The 18,119-nt window shown below is 32.5% G+C and overlaps 1 protein-coding gene across 1 annotated transcript in view; it reads left to right on the top strand.

Annotated features, from left to right (window-relative positions):
- Window positions 1-18,119, top strand: part of CDH2 (cadherin 2) — a 250,117-nt gene that overhangs the window by 228,684 nt on the left and 3,314 nt on the right. Inside the window, exon 15 of the mRNA XM_074277065.1 lies at window positions 1,974-2,138. Within this exon, the coding sequence (XP_074133166.1) occupies window positions 1,974-2,138 (165 nt within the window). The remainder of the gene's footprint in view (window positions 1-1,973; window positions 2,139-18,119) is intronic.

Raw genomic sequence — 18,119 nt, 5'->3', positions numbered from 1 at the left:
CATTTCACAATTCCACATACTTTCATTAATTCCCTAGTTTTCCCACTAGTATTCATCATTATCTTTTCCTGTCATTTTAGCCAATCTAAAACTATTACCTTTTGAAAACTTTCTGTACAATTCTAGGCACACTGCAGTTAATCTAAGAAACAATGACTCTGTCCTCAGAGAATTTTAAGAGGAAATTTCCCAGTTGTAGGAAAATCTCCATTTATTGTCGCACACATTCTACTGTTACATAATTTTTTTTTTAACAATAAAATATGTATTGGAAAGAATTGAATCAACTGTGTGCATTAAAACTATCTCAAGACTAAATCCTGTAATGTGTAATGAGAGACATTTCTCATGTAATGGATTATATATTTGACTCAGAAGACTTGTATTCATGTCTTGGCTCTGACGCCTAATTAATTTTCTGAACTTCTCTTAAGTGTTAGAATCTCACTTTTATCATTTTTTGTGTTGGGGAGATATCAAATTCATTGCTATCAGAAATGTGTGTGTGTGTGTGTGTGCTTGAGACAGAAAAAAAAAATGAAAGATAATTTGATATTACATCAAACTTCCTAAAATAGAACTCTTGATGAAGGGCTAGAGTAGAAAGATTAACCTTGTCTAGGAAAGGGGTCATCCAAGCGTCTGAGATTAGATCAGAGAAGGAGTAAGAGAAAAGAAGATATGGGGGAATCTACAAAGTATGACCTCATCTCTCTAGTAGAATACAACATCTATATCTAATTTTCTCTAGTAGAATGCATGTATGTATGAGCATTTATTCTGAGAGTTAGGAATTTGTGTACATTCAAGTTGGTGCTATAAACAGTCATTGTATTTCTTGTGATATTTTTTGATCTTAATTAAATTTGTGAAAAATTTCAGGCTAGATTGGATATGGATACTTGGATTCAATAGAATACAGCCAAATTTCTACACATTCTGGTAATATCCAAAGTCAAGATAAGAATTCTTTGATGTTCTAGACATAACATTTTGCAATATTACAGTTGGGGTTTGAATGCTAAAAATATTTGCTTAAGTCTGGGAATATTGGTGAATTGTTGCTGACAGCTGACTTACCTGCATATTACTCATTTTGCTGGTGAAATGGAAATTGAGGAGAATACTGAGACACATGTCCGTTTCTTCTGTTTTCTTCACAAGTCTTGACTTCGATTTTACAAGAGACAAAACAGTCTATTTTTCTAACATAGTAAAGTGTGATTGACTAAAGAATTGATTAGATACTTCCTTATCTAAAACCCTTAGCTCATAAAAAAATCCAAGATATTGGGCTGTGAGAAGCATAACTATAAACTGTCACAAGTCAATTTTAATTTTACACAATATGAAAATTAGTATATTCTCCCCTGAAAGTAGGCAACAAATGTGAACTACATTATGTCCTAGTGAAATAGAAGTTTTAGGAAATGCATTGGTTCCTGTACAAACAACATTTTGTGTTTAATTTTCCCACAATTTCAAAATAATATACATGAATTCATAGTACATTCAGAAGAATTTAAACTTCATTGTATTTTGTACCTCTATTTGCTTTAAAGAAGAGTAGCCCTATTGGTTAGTGAGGGGGAAAAACTTGAACAGTCCCTATTAGTATCTTTGCCTTGTACTTTACATCTATATTTTCTAGGCAGTTTTAGTCATTTCATAGTGCTTGCTACCTCATATCTCTGCTGTTTCCTAGTGGAAAATTGATGAGCAACATTGTAAAGCAGATGGGGCACAGACCGTGGAAATGAAAAACATAGAAGAAGGAGCTGTGTGAAAGAAATATTTAATCATAACATGGAGAAATCATAGTGGCAGGTTTTCCATTATGCTAAGTTTCAGTCATTTTTATGAGTTGCTGGTATATGTAGGATAAAGATTTTCATTTTCCATCTTGATTTTTTTTCATCTATATTTTTCTTAAAATTTCAGTGGACATGCCTTTTTGATTTTGTATTTTGCAGGACTATGACTTAAGCCAGCTCCAGCAACCTGATACAGTGGAACCTGATGCAATCAAACCTGTGGGGATCAGACGACTAGATGAGAGACCTATTCATGCAGAACCTCAGTATCCAGTCAGATCAGCGGCTCCTCATCCTGGGGACATTGGTGATTTCATTAATGAGGTAACATTTCCTTAGTAATTTTTTTTTCACTAAAATGAAGACATCTGGATTATAGAAAGTTAGAAATTTAATCTCATAGTTTGGTACTTAATTAATTTCTTAAGTTTATCTTTTGATAGAAGCAAACAAAACCTTCCTTCACAAAAATCCTCAATTTTGCAGACTTAAAGTTCTTAACAGGATATAATAGTAAGATTATGAACTATGAAAGCTTAGAGTAATCCTAGAAATGGCTTGTGTATCTTTCATTCAAAAAACAACTTGGATTTGGAGAGACTCAATAATAAATGTGATGATATTTTAGAGAGAGATGGCAAGCCATGAAACTGTCTACTAAGGAATAGAGATATAATTTGTATTGATATAGAAGCCACCTATACACAAAAATATCATGCATCTCTTTTAAGAGGAACATTGACTTAGTAATAGCAGTCTAATTTAACAGAAATATCTTAACACCCAAAGAAAAAATTGATTAACTCGTTCATTTGTATTGATTACAATTTCAGTGTAGTATCAGCTTTACTTACAAGATCTCCAAGAATTCCACGGATTTGAAATAATAGATTTTTTAAAAGGTTATATTTTCTAAGTTCATTTATTAAAATGAATTAATTTAATAAGAAAAGTTCATTTTGAGTCTCTTATACAACACTCTTCAAATTTTGAGGATAGTAGAGATTTATACTTTCAAAAAAGCCCAAGGTTCCATCAATTGATGAGAAGAGCAAGTAAATTAGCTGGTATGTAAGTACATAAATACTTAAACATTTTAAGAACCAGTGTGAAAAGAGACTAATTCTCTGTTAAATATTACAGGTCTGATTTTTTTTTTTTACTGTGTGATTTTTTTCCCGCTAATAACCAAGAGTTATTCTATCATATGTTAGAGGTGTAGTAAAAGTTAAATTTATGTGAAGGCAGTCAACTCTAAATTATTTCTGTTAGAACTTTAGGGCCAGAAGCAAATCCAAACAATGCTTAAGCTTTATTTCACATCTAGCAAATTAGCAAAGATAACAGAGGAAATAGTCCCTGTTAGAGATATTTTGAAAAGACAGGCCTAGTTATTCATTGTTGATGAAGCTATGAATTAATCCAACTATTTTTGAAAACAGTCTAGAATTGTACAAAGAAAGTGACTGAAATGTCCATAACTTTTAATTCAGTGATTCGATTGCTAGTCATATACCCTCAGGAAGTCCATAACAAAAAGAAAGTCCCTATACACTAACATTAATAGCATCTTTTTGGGGGAATTAGCAGAGAACTAGAAAACAATGCCTATTGACTGAGAAATGACTATATAAATGGTTTATGTGAATGTAATAAAATGTCATTGTACTGTAAAATAAGTGAACACGATGATTATAGAGAAATATGGAATGACTTAAGTGAACTACCAATGAAATGTGAAGGCAAGAATTGCTTAAAATCAATGAGTGTTTGGACATGTCTGTTTATAATAGTTTCATTACAATGGAATTTAGAAATAGGCTACTGATTGTATTTAACAGCCTTATCTAAAATTCTCATCCCAATCCTAGACCACTACCCTTCCTCAAAACTCAAAGAGAAGTTAAGCTCAAGAATTGAAGAGCCAGAATTTTTATACAATGGAATTGAGTCCATTTTTTGTGATCTTTAGGAACTTATTAAGCATCATATGCTTATAAAAGATAGCTGTTTCTTGCAGTTTTTCTTTTAAATATGTTTTCCTTTCATTCCCAAATCCCAATCATTATAGTAACAATTTCCCTATGTAAGTTTTAAGCTGTATTAAGTCTTTGAGTAAAAGTTTAATAACAAGGAAGGAATACATAAGTGGCTCTCTATTATCTTTAATTTGTAAAATGATGATTATTCTTGAAAATGGAAATTAAATTTTGTTAACTTGGTAATACAATTTTTGGGTTAAATATATGTTTCAAGTAATTAGAGAGTAAGAGGATGGCAATTATTTCCAATAACACGAGAAAATTGTGAAGTGAGTAATATGATCTCTCTATCTATTCACCTCTATGAATCCTGACTAATCTTGACCAAATAATATTTTAACCATCTCACTATAATATAATACTAACCCACATATATATGTGTTTGTGTTGTTCTCTTATATTTAGTATGTTTTTGTCCTTATTTTAGTAGCATAATACCTGGCATATAATAGATGCTTAATAAATACTTGTGGGTTTATTATTATATCTGGTTCACATCTGTGACCTCTATCTTTATTGAGCCATAGCTACAAACAAAGATGTCCATATCTGGATCTCATTATTGCAAATTTTCTACCTCCATTTTCTAAAACTAATATTCTTCATTCTGATTGCCACTTATTGCTGCATATTCCTCTTATGCTTTACCCCTCCTAAATCTCTCTTTGTCCTAATTACAACTTATAGTTTTCCTACCTCTCAGTATTTTCTTGGGCTGTTCTGCCTTCAGTTTCCTTCCTTCCAAATCTCAATTGTATGGTTAATTGGTTCAGCACTATGCTATCATCCACTCTTGAATCCCTTACCCCCAAGTTCTCTTGTTGATCTTCCCTTGTCAAATCCCAATTCTGAATTACTCCCACCACCTGTCTCCTCGGCCTTTTATTCATATATACAATTCAGCAAAACTAGGGGAAAGTCATACATTTGAACAGATTGACTGTACTACAAGTTCATGCTCTGACTGGTGCTTATTGCCATAAGTTGGTCCTTTTACTCCTCACTAATTAATTCCTTATCCAATTCCTCTGATAAGCTATCACAGAACTTTTTTTTTTTTTTCTCAAATCTTCTGCACATCTTCCTATCTCAACAGAAAGTCATAACTCTTACTTTTATTTGGGGAAAAAATTGAAACTATTTTCTGGGAGCTCTTTTATTTCCCATTCTCTTCATTTCAAAACTCCCAGATTTTATCTCTTCCTTCCTCCTTACTTTCCTTCCATCTCTGATAAAGTAGTTCTTCCCTTGCCAAGATTGGTCCCTCTATACCATCTACCTTCTCCATAAGGTTGTAATATCAATCATGCTATTTTCCTAATATTTCCTCATTTTATCTAATGATTTCATTAAATATGGTTTTCAGACATGCCCCAAGTATTACAATCCTTAAAACATCTTTATTATACTCAACCAGTCCACATGTCTTTTTTTCTTTTCTTACCCAAATTTCTGAGGCAGAGATGGGACAAAGAAGAGGGCAACAATGATTACCTATTTGCCCCACTTACATTTTTATCCCTTTCTTCAATTCCTTTCCACAGAGTCTTATTTATTTATTTATTTATTTATTTATTTATTTTGAGGCTGGGGTTAAGTGACTTGCCCAGGGTCACACAGCTAGGAAGTGTTAAGTGTCTGAGACTATATTTGAACTCGGGTCCTCCTGAATTCAAGGCTGGTGCTCTATCCACTGCGCCACCTAGCTGCCCCTCTTCAATTCCTTTCAATCTTAAATTTCAAACTCATCACTGCATTGAAACTGTTTTCTTAGTGATAACTTAATTTCCAGTTCTAGTCTTTCTCCACCCATCTGCTACATTTGACACTATTAACTACATTTTTTCCTGCTCTTAATTTTCATGATACTAGTTCTCCTCCTACCAATTGAATCCCTCCTTCTTTGTCCCCTTTACTGGCTTATCATCCATATCCTGCCCCTAACTTTGGTTGTATTTCAAAGAACTACACCTTCTTCTTTCCCTATAATCCTGCTCATATTGCTCTCATAATTTCCCATAGGTGGGGGCAGCTAGGTGGCTCAGTGGATAGAGCACCAGCCTTGAATTCAGGAGGAGACCCAAGTTCAAATCTGGTCTCAGACACTTAACACTTCCTAGCTGTGTGACCCTGGGCAAGTCACTTAACCCCAACCTCAAAAAAAAAAGAAAAAAAAATTTTCCATGGGTTTAATTATCAAAACTATGCAAACGAGTCAAAAAAAGATCTATTTCTAATCCCAAACTCTTGTTCCAAAATTATATTGTCAACTGCCTTTGAGATATACTGGTTATCCTTGAGACATCTTCAACTCAACAGGTCCAAAAGGGTATTTATCTTTTTCTCAAATACATGTCTATAAAGAAACTACCTATTTTGAAAGCATCACCGTTCTTTCAGTCTCCCTATTTCATAATCTCATTGTTATCTTTGACAGTCATCAAAAATCAAAGTCAGTTGATAAAGTATGATTTTATAAAATTTCTGTAACCCCCTTTTTCTAGTCATACTTCTATGACCTTAATTCATCCTCTCTTATTTGGACTTTTTCAGAGCTCCCTGCTTAGGTTTCCTGCTTTAAATTTGTGAGTCATTCTAGATTATTATACATTTTCTTATTCCCATGATTTTCTGATCATGTCTCTTTCTCTACTCAGTAACTCCACTGGCTCCCTATTTCTTTAGAATCAAATGTAAATTTTGCTATTAGCTTTTAAAGCCCTTCACAACCCATCCCCAATCTTTTTTTAAACAACTTTGCCAATATCATTATACCTTTCCACATGCTGGCCTTCCTTCCAGTCCTCACAAATAGCATCCAGGTTTTGCTTTCCATTTCATTGCTGTGCTGTCTTCCATGTCTGGAATGCTGTTTTTCTTCACTTCTACCATATATAATTTTTCATTTCTTTTAAAAAACAGTACAAGTGACACCTCCTACTTGAAACTTTTCATAATACTCCCAACTAATAATTCCTTCTTTCCCAAAATACCTTATATTTTACTGTCATGTATTTATTTATTTTTTCATATTTATAGATATATATTTTTTCATACTGATATATATATACACATACACATGTATATATAATATATATGCATATATATATACACACATATGTGTGTGTATATATATTATATATATATATATATACTTTTATTTATTACATATGTATATTTTCCCCATGGATAGAATATATATTGAATACTTGAAAGCAGAATTGTTTTAGTAGTAGTCACTTGAAAAAAAATCTTTTTCATTAAAAGAGAGAAAAACAAACTTTAAAAAAAAAAAAGTACTACTATGTCCCAGGCAATAAACTAAGTAACACAGTAGATGGAGTGCTGGGCCTGGACTCAGGAAAATATCTTTCCTAAGTTCAAATTTGGCCTGAGACACTTACTACTAACTCTGTAACTCTGGGCAAGTCTCTTAATCCTGTTTGCCTCAGTTTTCTCATTTGTAAAATGAGTTGGAGGAGGAAATGGCAAACCACTGGAGTTTCTCTGCCAAGAAAACCCCAAATGGGGTCCTGAAGAATCAGATACCACTGAAATAACTCCACAATAAATGTGTAGAGCATTATGCTAATAAGCACTTTGCATTTGATCCTCACAACAGCCTTTGTGCTAATTATGATCTCCATTTTGCATTTGAGGAAACTAAAGCAAACAGAGGTTAAGTCAGCTGCCCAATGTGAACACAGCTAGCATCTGAGGCCAAATTTGAACTCAGGCCTACCAAAGGTTTATCCACTATACCACTTGTTTGGATCCATCTAAGACATGAGTGGCCTTTCTCCAAGTCTTTGTAACATGGGTTATTATGAAATAATGTTTCCAGTGGATTAAAGAGAAAAATAAAGCAATTAAAATTATAGAATATAAAAGATACATTTTTATGCATAGGTATGCTGGCGTAAGTTATAGGGATCAATAGTGCAACCCATCTATGTAATTACCCATGCAATCTCAAGTTTGAATTTAATTTCCTCCTCAACATAATGGAGTACATTATAGCTAGTCCTAATTGGAACAATACTATTAGTACTTCAGATACATTGTCCATTAAATTGTCTAACCCTGTAATTTAACTATCTTTTATAGAATTGTTTTTTGCTCAACAGATTTTTATAATACAAACCTGTTATTAGGAGGGGACTGCGTTTAAATTTTATTTTAATAGTATTTTATTTTTTCAAATACATGCAAAGATAGTTTAATATTCACTTTTGCAAAAACCTGTGTTCTAAATTTTTCTCTCTCTCCTCAGTGGTACCTCAGAGTTGTTTTAATTTACATTTCTCTAATCAATGATGATTTAGAGCATTTTTCAGATGACTAGAAATGACTTTAATTTCTTTGGGGGACTCTGTATTTAACAAATCTTTTTGAAGTCAGAATCTTTTTTGAGCTTCCTTAAGAAAGAGCCTTTCATATTTGTTCATTTTTCTTGCCTGCATAAATGGATAGGTAACTGTTAAAATGATTTGTTAGCTGAAGGCACCTATAGAAATGAGTCATTTGAAAATGATGACATATTTATTCTCTTATGACCTAAATGATTTAATCTAGCTTGTTGTTGAATAGTTTTAGTTGTGTCCAATTCTTCATGACCCTGACCCTGTTTGAGGGTTGGTTTTTTTTTTTTTTTTTTTTTTTTTTTTTGTAAAAATATGTCTTTGCCTCTGTTTCTCCATCTGCAAAATGAGCTGGAGATAGCAATTAGGTTTAAATGACTTATCACATAGCTAATAAGTATCTGAGACTGGATTCAAACTCAGATCTTCATGATTTTAGGCCCAGCACTTTATATAATTTGTTACCTAGCTGCTCTAAATCCAATATTGTTCAGTAAAAACGATAATGATTTCATTAGAATGTTTTTGTAGATATAGGACAAAGTTAAGTTTATATAGGAATATCACATAGTTTGCTTAATTGGATATGCAATCATGAACCTTGAGGTAGTGTCTTGTTTGCAATATAGTAAGAATATAAAGTGAAATAAGTGTTTTTTAAAGTATCATCAATTGGCATTCATTTTTCTTTGAAATTTTAGAGAGTAACCTTCAGAATATAGGAAGTTGATATAAATTTCCTCTTAGTGCAGGAGTTTTTGTGAACCTAAAAATACCATATTTTCTACCCCTTATTTTCAAATCAAAATGAAAGGAAGTCATGTATTTCTATTAAAGTACAAATTTTCAACAAATACTTTACAAATCTTTTGCCCATTTATAGTAACCTTGCATGTATAAAATTTCCCATACTGAACCCTATATTACAATTTCATCTTTTCCTCCTACTAGTAAAACTTGAAGAGTTATATTTGAAAATAGCTGAGCTTAACTTCAAAATTATAGGGAAAGCATTGTCATTATAGTTAGCAACTTAGAATTAGCTATGTGCCTTAGATTATAACATTAAAGAGCAACTCTGATATAATACCCAGAAGTCTGGCATCATAAACTCAGTCCTTCCAAACCCTTCCAAGTCAGTAGTTGATTACTAAATCTTGCACAGATGCCTCGGCCATTCTCAGCCTCAGGTGCTTCTGTAAAGTGAGATTATTGGACTAGGAGGTCTCTTGGGGCCCTCATAACTCTAAAATGCTGTGACTCCTTTAATAGAAGTAGAGATTTATGATCCCCAGAATGTGAGGGAAAGAAGAATTTAGCTCATCTTAAGTTAGTGATGAATTTTGTCTAATTCACATCATAGAACAAATGCTAGATAAGATTATGTAATTATGTAGAAGGCTGAGTAAAGATTTTGTGCACAGACCAACAGTTCAAATGTCACTTGTTGAAATGAATAGGGGTTTTAGTATAATCTCTTAAAAATATCTTTTAGCAGTCTCTTACATTAAGTTGTATGTGATTTTCATGTCTCAGCACACAAGGCATACATATATTCATACCTCTGTAAATAGAGTATCTTTTAGCAGTAGCAGCAGTTCATCCAAAGTCACATAATCCTTTCCCAGAGTAAATTAAACTATTTCCTTTTTAAATTTAGCCTTGACTAACTCAGAGGTGAATTCTTTTATGTTCTTTTGGTGCCCTAGAATGCAGCAGTATTTCAAAACCCTACAATTCCATTCTTTTTTATCCAATATTCTCAAAGATTTAACTTTGTCACATTTACAAAAGCACTTTAATTACATTTATTTCATATATATATATATACACACACACACACACACACACACACACACACACACACACACATATATTCTTCTTTAAAAATCCCTGGTCTCAGCTCTATAAGGATCCCTTCAACTTTAGAGTTGTCATAACCCTTCCAGGCTTGCTAGGGTTTCCTAATTCACAGAAATTTTGTCCACAAGAGAAAAAAAAACAAAACTATTTCTTGCCTTCCCTCAAATTTTTCCCTTCATTCTTCATTAATAGCATGCTAACCTGTAATATGTTTGTATTAGGAAGTGAGATAGTGACAGATAAGAAGTTTACAGATTTGAAGGTTGCAAAAGTTGCTCATTATAACTGTAAGTTAGAACTATAACTATAGTTATAATTACTATGTAGCATAGTTCTCAGCTTATGCTCATTAGCTCCTTCCTGCCCAGCTTCTTTTCTCTTAACCAAAGCTTCAACATTAACTTTTTTCCCCTCCCATTTGGCTTATCAAAGCTGTCGTCCTCCATTATTTACTTTCCCATCCTCCTAGCTATAAATACTGAAGTAATAATTAGTTATAATCTGAGACAGTAGTTCTTTCCAACATCAATCCTCCCTCTTCCTATCCACCGCAATTTCCTTAAGTTACCAGTGCCTAACCTTTCTACCTCACATTATAATCCTGCATGGCCTCAATTATGCATTTTATATAATATATATTCATGTTATCTTTGGCAGTGCACAACATCCCAGTTTTCTTATCTAGGGAAGAAAAGGTAATTGATTGGATTAAATGATCTCTAAGGTCCTTTCAGTCTGTAAATTTATGATCCCCTCCAGCTCTGAGACTTCCTACCACCCCACTCCCATACATATGTATATACACGTGGACATCCATATATACAGATATTTGTACATATACATATATACATACATACCCATACATGTGTCTTTCCATAATTTAAAAGACCTATAATTTTCATTTTCTTGAGATGAGTTTGAAAATTCAAAACTATCTAGCAGAAGAATGTTAACATTAATAAGAAAGTCATTATAGTGGAGTGAATACAGAGATTGCCTTGGAGTTAGTGAGACTCCAAGTTAAGTTCAATTTGTAGCTCTAATACATACTGGCTTGTGTAGCTTTGCATGTTAAATTTTCAGACTCAAGACAACTAAGACTAGTAAGATGCAGAGTGGGTTTTCATCTAATTGGTACTGAGGGTTCTTCACCATTATACATAAATTAAATGAAAGATCCAATAAAAATAATATTTTAGAGGTCTACTTTTGGAGGAGGAAATGGTATAGAGCTGTTTTGTAAGATCTCAAAAAATTCTAGCCCTCTATTCTTCCTGTTTAATTTGGGTTCATTTTACAAATAGAATTCCAAATGTATATGTGAAGAAATAACTCAGTAGTTATAAATTTCTCTGTAACCTAGGCAATAGATATTCTCCATTCACCTCTTTTTTCCTGTGTGCTCTCTGAGAAAGGTTTCTTTTGAATTGCCCTAGAATTTATGGAAAAGGCCTGTAGTGTAGCATCCGCTAAATATAGGAAAATATCTTTAGGTCAGTTCATGTCTCCCTATTTCATTTTTCATTTGATATTATAATCAAAAAATCAGTAATCAAAGTTGTTTTTATAACAGGAAACTGTTAGAGATAAGTGAGAGCATATCTATCATAGACTCTTGCATGAACTTAACATAACAAATGAGAAATGTCTTGATGGAAAAGAAAAAATAAGGTTATATTTTACTCTTATGAAATTAAACAGTTTTTTGCAACCACCAAAAAAAAAAAAAAAAGAAAGAAAGAAAGAAAGAAAAGAAAAAAAAGCCCAGCAGTGTTTAGTATCCTCTATATCTTTTAGTCATATGAGTTACTAAGAAAAATATGAACTGCTATGGAAAATAATTTGTGAAAGCCTTCTTATTTCCATCTGATTTCCTTCAAAGATATCCTCACTGCATGTACTGAATAGACCATTCTCATAAAGATTTCATAGAGGTGAGAAAATAAGCATTTTTGTCAGTCTGTATCTAAATCTTTTCAGATGGCTTTTGGAGAGCAACCATCCTTTACAATCTTACAAGTTTTTATTTTTTTTTTAAATTTACTCCCTTTCAAAATCACCTTGAAAAATGATCCCTGAATACTTTTAAAATTGTTTCTCTTCCTGCAGAGATTTCTTCTTTATACATTTATTCACATTCAGAACTTTTTCCTGTCTTCATTTTCTTGAGTCCCATTTTCATTTCTTTTTATAGCAGCACGTCAGGTGTTGAAATATTAGAATCCATATGTGGTAGTTTCCTTGCCATTAAGTGATAAGAATAGACTGGTAAAGAAATGATAGCAGATCAATTTCATTTCACATCTGTTTGTTGTCCTGTTCCAAGTTTCCTATAGAACCACCCTGGGGATAATATAGTTTATATGAGTCCCACATCAAGTTATATGCAAGATTAGAAAAAAACAAAAAACAAAACTATTCACTTCAGTTTGCTCTCATCTGAGCTAGTTCTGCTTTTAATTCCTCATCATCTTTCTGTGTAAATTTATACAAGTTAGCTTATTCAGCATATAATTTGTTTGGCTATCACGTTTTACCTTTTCAAGGAGTTTGTTTTTGAGTATTTATAGTTGGTTAGGTATCCTAGTGTTAGCCTTATGGGGAAGAAGACCTAGGTTCAAATATGGCATCAGACATTTGCTAGATATTTGACTATAGGAAATAACTTGTCAGTCTCAGTTTCCTTATCTGTAAAATAGGGATAATACCACTACCTAGTTTTAAGGGTTGCAGTATAATAATATATGTAAAGTTCTTTGCAAAGCTTAAAGTGCTAGATAAATGCTGATTTTTCTAGTGTTGGCTATTTATGGACAGGGAACTCTTTATGGCAATTGTTTTTACAATGTTTACACTTAAAAATTGGTGATTGATCACATAATTGAACTACTAGAAAGTGAACTACTAGTTAACTTCTCCAAACTAATAATCTAAAAGAAAGTAATATTTGAAATAATCTAGAATAATTAAAACTGAATCCAAAAGATAAGAAAAAAAAAATACTGCAACATAAAACCCAGTAGAATAATGGAAAAATGAAATATGGAAAACCCTCACTAATCTACCTTACTCCTAGCACATCTGGTTTCCCAGTCATAAACATAATGTATTCCTTTCTCTCACCCCACCGTGACACAGCCTGTAGGACCCATACTTCATAAAGAGATAGAAAACATTAATTTTTATCTTGACACATAAAGGAAAGGAAATAGAATGGAGAGGGCAGGAGGGATTGAGCAATGCAGAACCAACTAGAGGAGGGAGGCACTTCTATTCTTAAGGAAAGAGGGGGATGCAAACTTGCTCTGGTCAATATATTGTTAGAATTTACAAAAGTAACAGTTTCAGCATATCTCAATTCAAGGAGACCATGTGTTTTTGTCATTAAATCATATTCAGTTGTGTTCAAGTTTTTGCAACAACTTTTTTAGGATGGGGAGTATTTCTTGTCAAAGATACTGAATTGGTTTGCCATCTCCAGCTTATTTTACAGATGAGGAAACTGAGGCACATGGGCTACATGACTTGATCAGGGTCACACAGCTAGTGTCTGAAGCTAGAATGAAACTCAGTTCTTCCTGCCTCCAAATTAGCTCTCTATCCACTTTGCCACCTTGTTGTCCCAACTCAAGAGGGCCATGTCCCAAGGTAACCTGAAGGAGAAAAATTCCCATCATCACAATGCAAAGATATATGGCTAAACAAGGCAAGAGGATAAGAGAGCTGAGCTATTGGAGGGGTAAAAAAGAGATGCTGGATATAAGCTTCACTCCCAAGTAGATAAACCAAGAGTGAAACTCAGAAGAGACAGATAAGTAAGAGTTCCTTCAATGGTCAAATATTTATAAGTAAGCATTATACCATACTCTGAAGTAAAGTAAACAAAAAGATCCCCAAATGAAAGAGGAATTCTGTAGATATCCATGAAATCATAGAACAAAAAAAGCAAAAACCCCAGAATTAAAAAAAAAAATTCCTTTAAGAGAAGATATTATTAGAGTAGACATTAGGTAAGAAGACCAATAACAACAACAACAAAAAAAGTAAATGAACAATTTAGAAAACATAATGATATACCATCTCTCCAAAGTAGCAGAGGCTCTGAAAAAGAGATGCCAATTTGGAACTCAAAAAAATCAGAAGTGGGAGGAAAATGATCAAAGAGAAGCAACAGATCACTTTGAAAGTATATATAAATAATCTACAAGCCAAAGCTGCTGATTTTGAAGGTCAGGCATACAGAATTAATTTGAGTCATTAGTCTCCCAGGAAAATGGACAAATATTAAAATTTAAATAGTTTAGAACAAGAATAGGGATTAAGACCTGGGATGAGAAAAGGGGAGAGACTTCTTTCAATGAGGTCAATATGTTCTTTGCAACTCATAGTGAAGTACCTAGATTTGTGAGAAGTTAAGTGACTAGAGTCATAAAGTATGTGTCAAAGACAAGTCTTGAATACATGTCTGGTTTTAAAGCCAGTTCTTTAGCTATTGGGACATATGTTTTCCTCTCTGCAAAATAAAATATGGCTCAGAACTCCTGACTACAGTAGAATAAGTACTAATTAATCAAATCCATGCATTGCTGCCAGATTCAAATTTAAAACTGCATAGTATCTTTTGGTTAATTAATAGTTTAAATGAATTATAATAAATTTTGCAATCTTGGGGAAGAGCTTAGGATAGAAGGATAAGAGTAATAGGTGAAAATGGCAATTGAAAAAGGTGCAAATAAAGATTATTGCCATTCAAAGAAAGAAGGGACTGATAATGGGCCTTGTCTGTGGCAGGGAGTAGAGATCTCCTCTTGATTAATGCAGGTCTTCTCTTGATTAATGTTTGTGCTTTCCAGGACTGCATTTAACACCCCAAAGAAGGGATATATGGATCCCCAGAGATTGCCAGCTCTCAGAGCAGTAGGATGAATATAAGTCTCAAAGTAGGATATTTTGCTCTTAGGAGAAGTTGAATGATTACATAAGGGCAGCCAGTCTGAACCTCAGGAGTCCGGACAAAGAGTGACCCCTTCCCCCTCCACACACACATACTCACACTCTGCCTCTTTCATGAATTAACATTCCTAAGAATAAAGCACAAAGTAAAACAAACATTTAAATAACAAGAAAGAAGAGGGAAAGGATTGTGAACGCACTAGCATAGAATAATACAGAAAACTCATGCGTTACTTCAGAACAAAAATATAACACATTTAGAATAAGCTGAAATAGAAATAAGAAGAGGTTCAAAGTAAAGGAATGCTTCTTGGAAAAGGGTGTTACCTAAGTTGTGAGATTAAACAATAAAGGAATGATTTTGAACCACACATTTCCCTGAATAAAGAAGGGAAACAGTAAAAAGAATAGGAGTCAGATGATAGGATAGGTAAATAGGAATGGAGAACATTTCCGTGAGAATGGATTAGTGTCAAAATAGCTACAAAGTGCTGACTTAGAAGAGGAGATAAAAATCATTACAAAAGAAACAAATAGCAGAAAATGTAATCCTAACAAGCATAACCTTAAATGTAAATGGATCACTAAGTAGTCTGAGAGAAAATATCATGGTTAAGAAAAAGTCTGCTGTGAATGAGAAATACAACTTGAATTGAAAGACATGTAAGAATAAAAATGAGACCTTGAAAAGAAGAAATTTTCAATTTCAGTGATACTATCAAACAAAATAGAGTGCAGGAAACTGTATTATGATTGAAAATACTGTAGACATAACCTAGTATTAAATTCTAAAACATAAACTTCTTGGAGAAGATACATTTGTCATAAGCTTTTGGAAAAACTGGAAACATTTTGATGATAAAGAAGTATAAGAAGAAAGAGGAAGAAAAAGATGTTTGTTAAATTTCAAATGACTACTTATCCTAAATATAAAAGATTAGTCCCTTTAAAATGGCAATTATGCTTACGTGAAGAACTTTTAAGAGTAAAAAAGAAATCACAAAAAATTGAATAGACAAGATTTTTGTGCCACAAAATTTAAAAGCTTTTATATAAACAAAATCAATGCAAGTCAAGTAAAAAGATAACGAATAAAAATCCATTCATGAGATATTTCCAAGTTATAAGGGTAATTAACGCAAATACACAACCAAGTGCCATTTATCAGTAGATAAATGATTACAGGATATGAACAGTATTTTTAAAAAGTGATTTGCAAACCATTAGTAATCATAGAAAATTAGCTGCAAGTCACTAATAATATAGTAATGACAAGAGATCAAAATCAAAAGTACAAACATGCAAATTTAAACTACCTTCAAAGTAGCGAAGATTTAAAAATTTAAATGTTCAGTATTTAAAGGGATGCAGAAAAACAGAAATATTAATATACTTAATATAGATATAAATTGAACCATTCTGTCAAAGAATTAAGAATTATTTGGGGTAAAAAATGATTGAATAATTTATACTCTGACCCAAAGATCCTACTGCTAATTATATATTTTGATGAAGTTATTGAAAGGTCCCAAATAGCCAAAAGTACTCATAGGAGTACTTCTCTTCAACAGATACCTAAAAGCAAAATAGATGTTCATGAATTGGGGAATGACAAAAATAAATGGTATTACATAAAGTAATTTAATATTGCACCATAGTGCTCACATCAACAGCACATATACTAACATTGTACCATAATAAATTTCAAATACAAAGAAGAGAAATATTGAGAGATTATAGGAAATTATATAGAACAAATTAAAATGAAAACAAATAGATCCAATGGCTACAAAAGTAATCAAATGAAGATGATCACTGGGTAATTATAATGACCAATCTTGACCCAAGAGAATAGAAAATGCTTCTTTTTCTTTATGTTGGAAAAGAGAGACTGAATGTGTAATGGAGCAATTGTAGTCGGGCATAATTAATATGTTAGTTTTTCATAGCTTCATTCTTTTGTATGTGTGTATTAGGGAGAGAGAGAGTATGATAATAGATGAATATCTGTAAAGGACTAATTTAAAATTAAAAGGCATTAAAAAACTTTTATTTTAAAAAGATCAGTACTTTTTTTTTAATCAACACCTTTTCAAAAATTCTACCAGATTTGAGCCAATTGGTATCTTCTTTATTCTCTGTTCTAATTTGATACTGATTGTTGTATTTATTCTCAAGTATTAATGTTCATTCAAATCATTAAATATGAGGGGTTGTGAAGGGTTTAAAGTGGTCATTGAAAGTGACATTTTTGGAGGAGAGAGTTGGGAAGTATTTCACATAGTGGAATGTCATGGAGTCAAGAATAAGCAAATCACATGCTTTGATTGAAGCAAAGAGAGACTACTGGGGAGAAAAGAGCATCAAGAAGCAAAGAAAAATATTACAAAGAAAAGTGTAAAAATGCAAGAAGGAAGTACTTATGCCAAGAGTTTAAGTAGACAGAAAAGTTATTTTTAGTCAGAGGGACCCTGCAGTTCAGCTGGTTTTACTTAGAACCAAAACACATCATTTCCTTTAGTGATCAGAGGCTTTATCCTTCTTATTGTCAAGAATTTTCTACATTTTAAAAAATCTTTTATTCAGTACTACTATGTATAGTCAGTTATAATTATTGCTATCTTGGAAAGAAATATTACTCTCCAATTTTATAACAGCTCTTTTCTGGAAGGATTCAATTCCATAATCATTTACTAAATACCTGGTGTGTAAAAAGGTATGACAGGTGCTAGGGATTCAATATGCAATTGAGAAATTACATTTTGCTCATCGTTTAGGCAGTTCTTTGTAACATAACAATTCAACATATTGAATAAAATCTTACCAAAGGTAAGTTTTATACTTGGTGTCACTAAATTTGTGATTCACTATAAGCTTGTTATTAAAAGGTAGGAAGGAAAGATATAAGTGTTAAGCATTTCCTATGTTCCAGGCACTATACTAAATACTTTATAAATACTAACTTATTCAATACTCACAATCCTGGGAAGCTAGTGCTATTATTATCCCCATTTTATAGTTGAGGAAACTGAGGAAGAAGTTAATTGACTTTGCCCATTGAGCAAGGAGGTCAAATTTGAACTAAC

Source organism: Sminthopsis crassicaudata, chromosome 1, assembly GCF_048593235.1.
Source record: "Sminthopsis crassicaudata isolate SCR6 chromosome 1, ASM4859323v1, whole genome shotgun sequence".
In the NCBI taxonomy this organism is placed as follows: Eukaryota; Metazoa; Chordata; class Mammalia; order Dasyuromorphia; family Dasyuridae; genus Sminthopsis; species Sminthopsis crassicaudata.
Note: the sequence above shows the minus strand (reverse complement) of the source record. Positions and strands in the feature narration are given on the sequence as shown.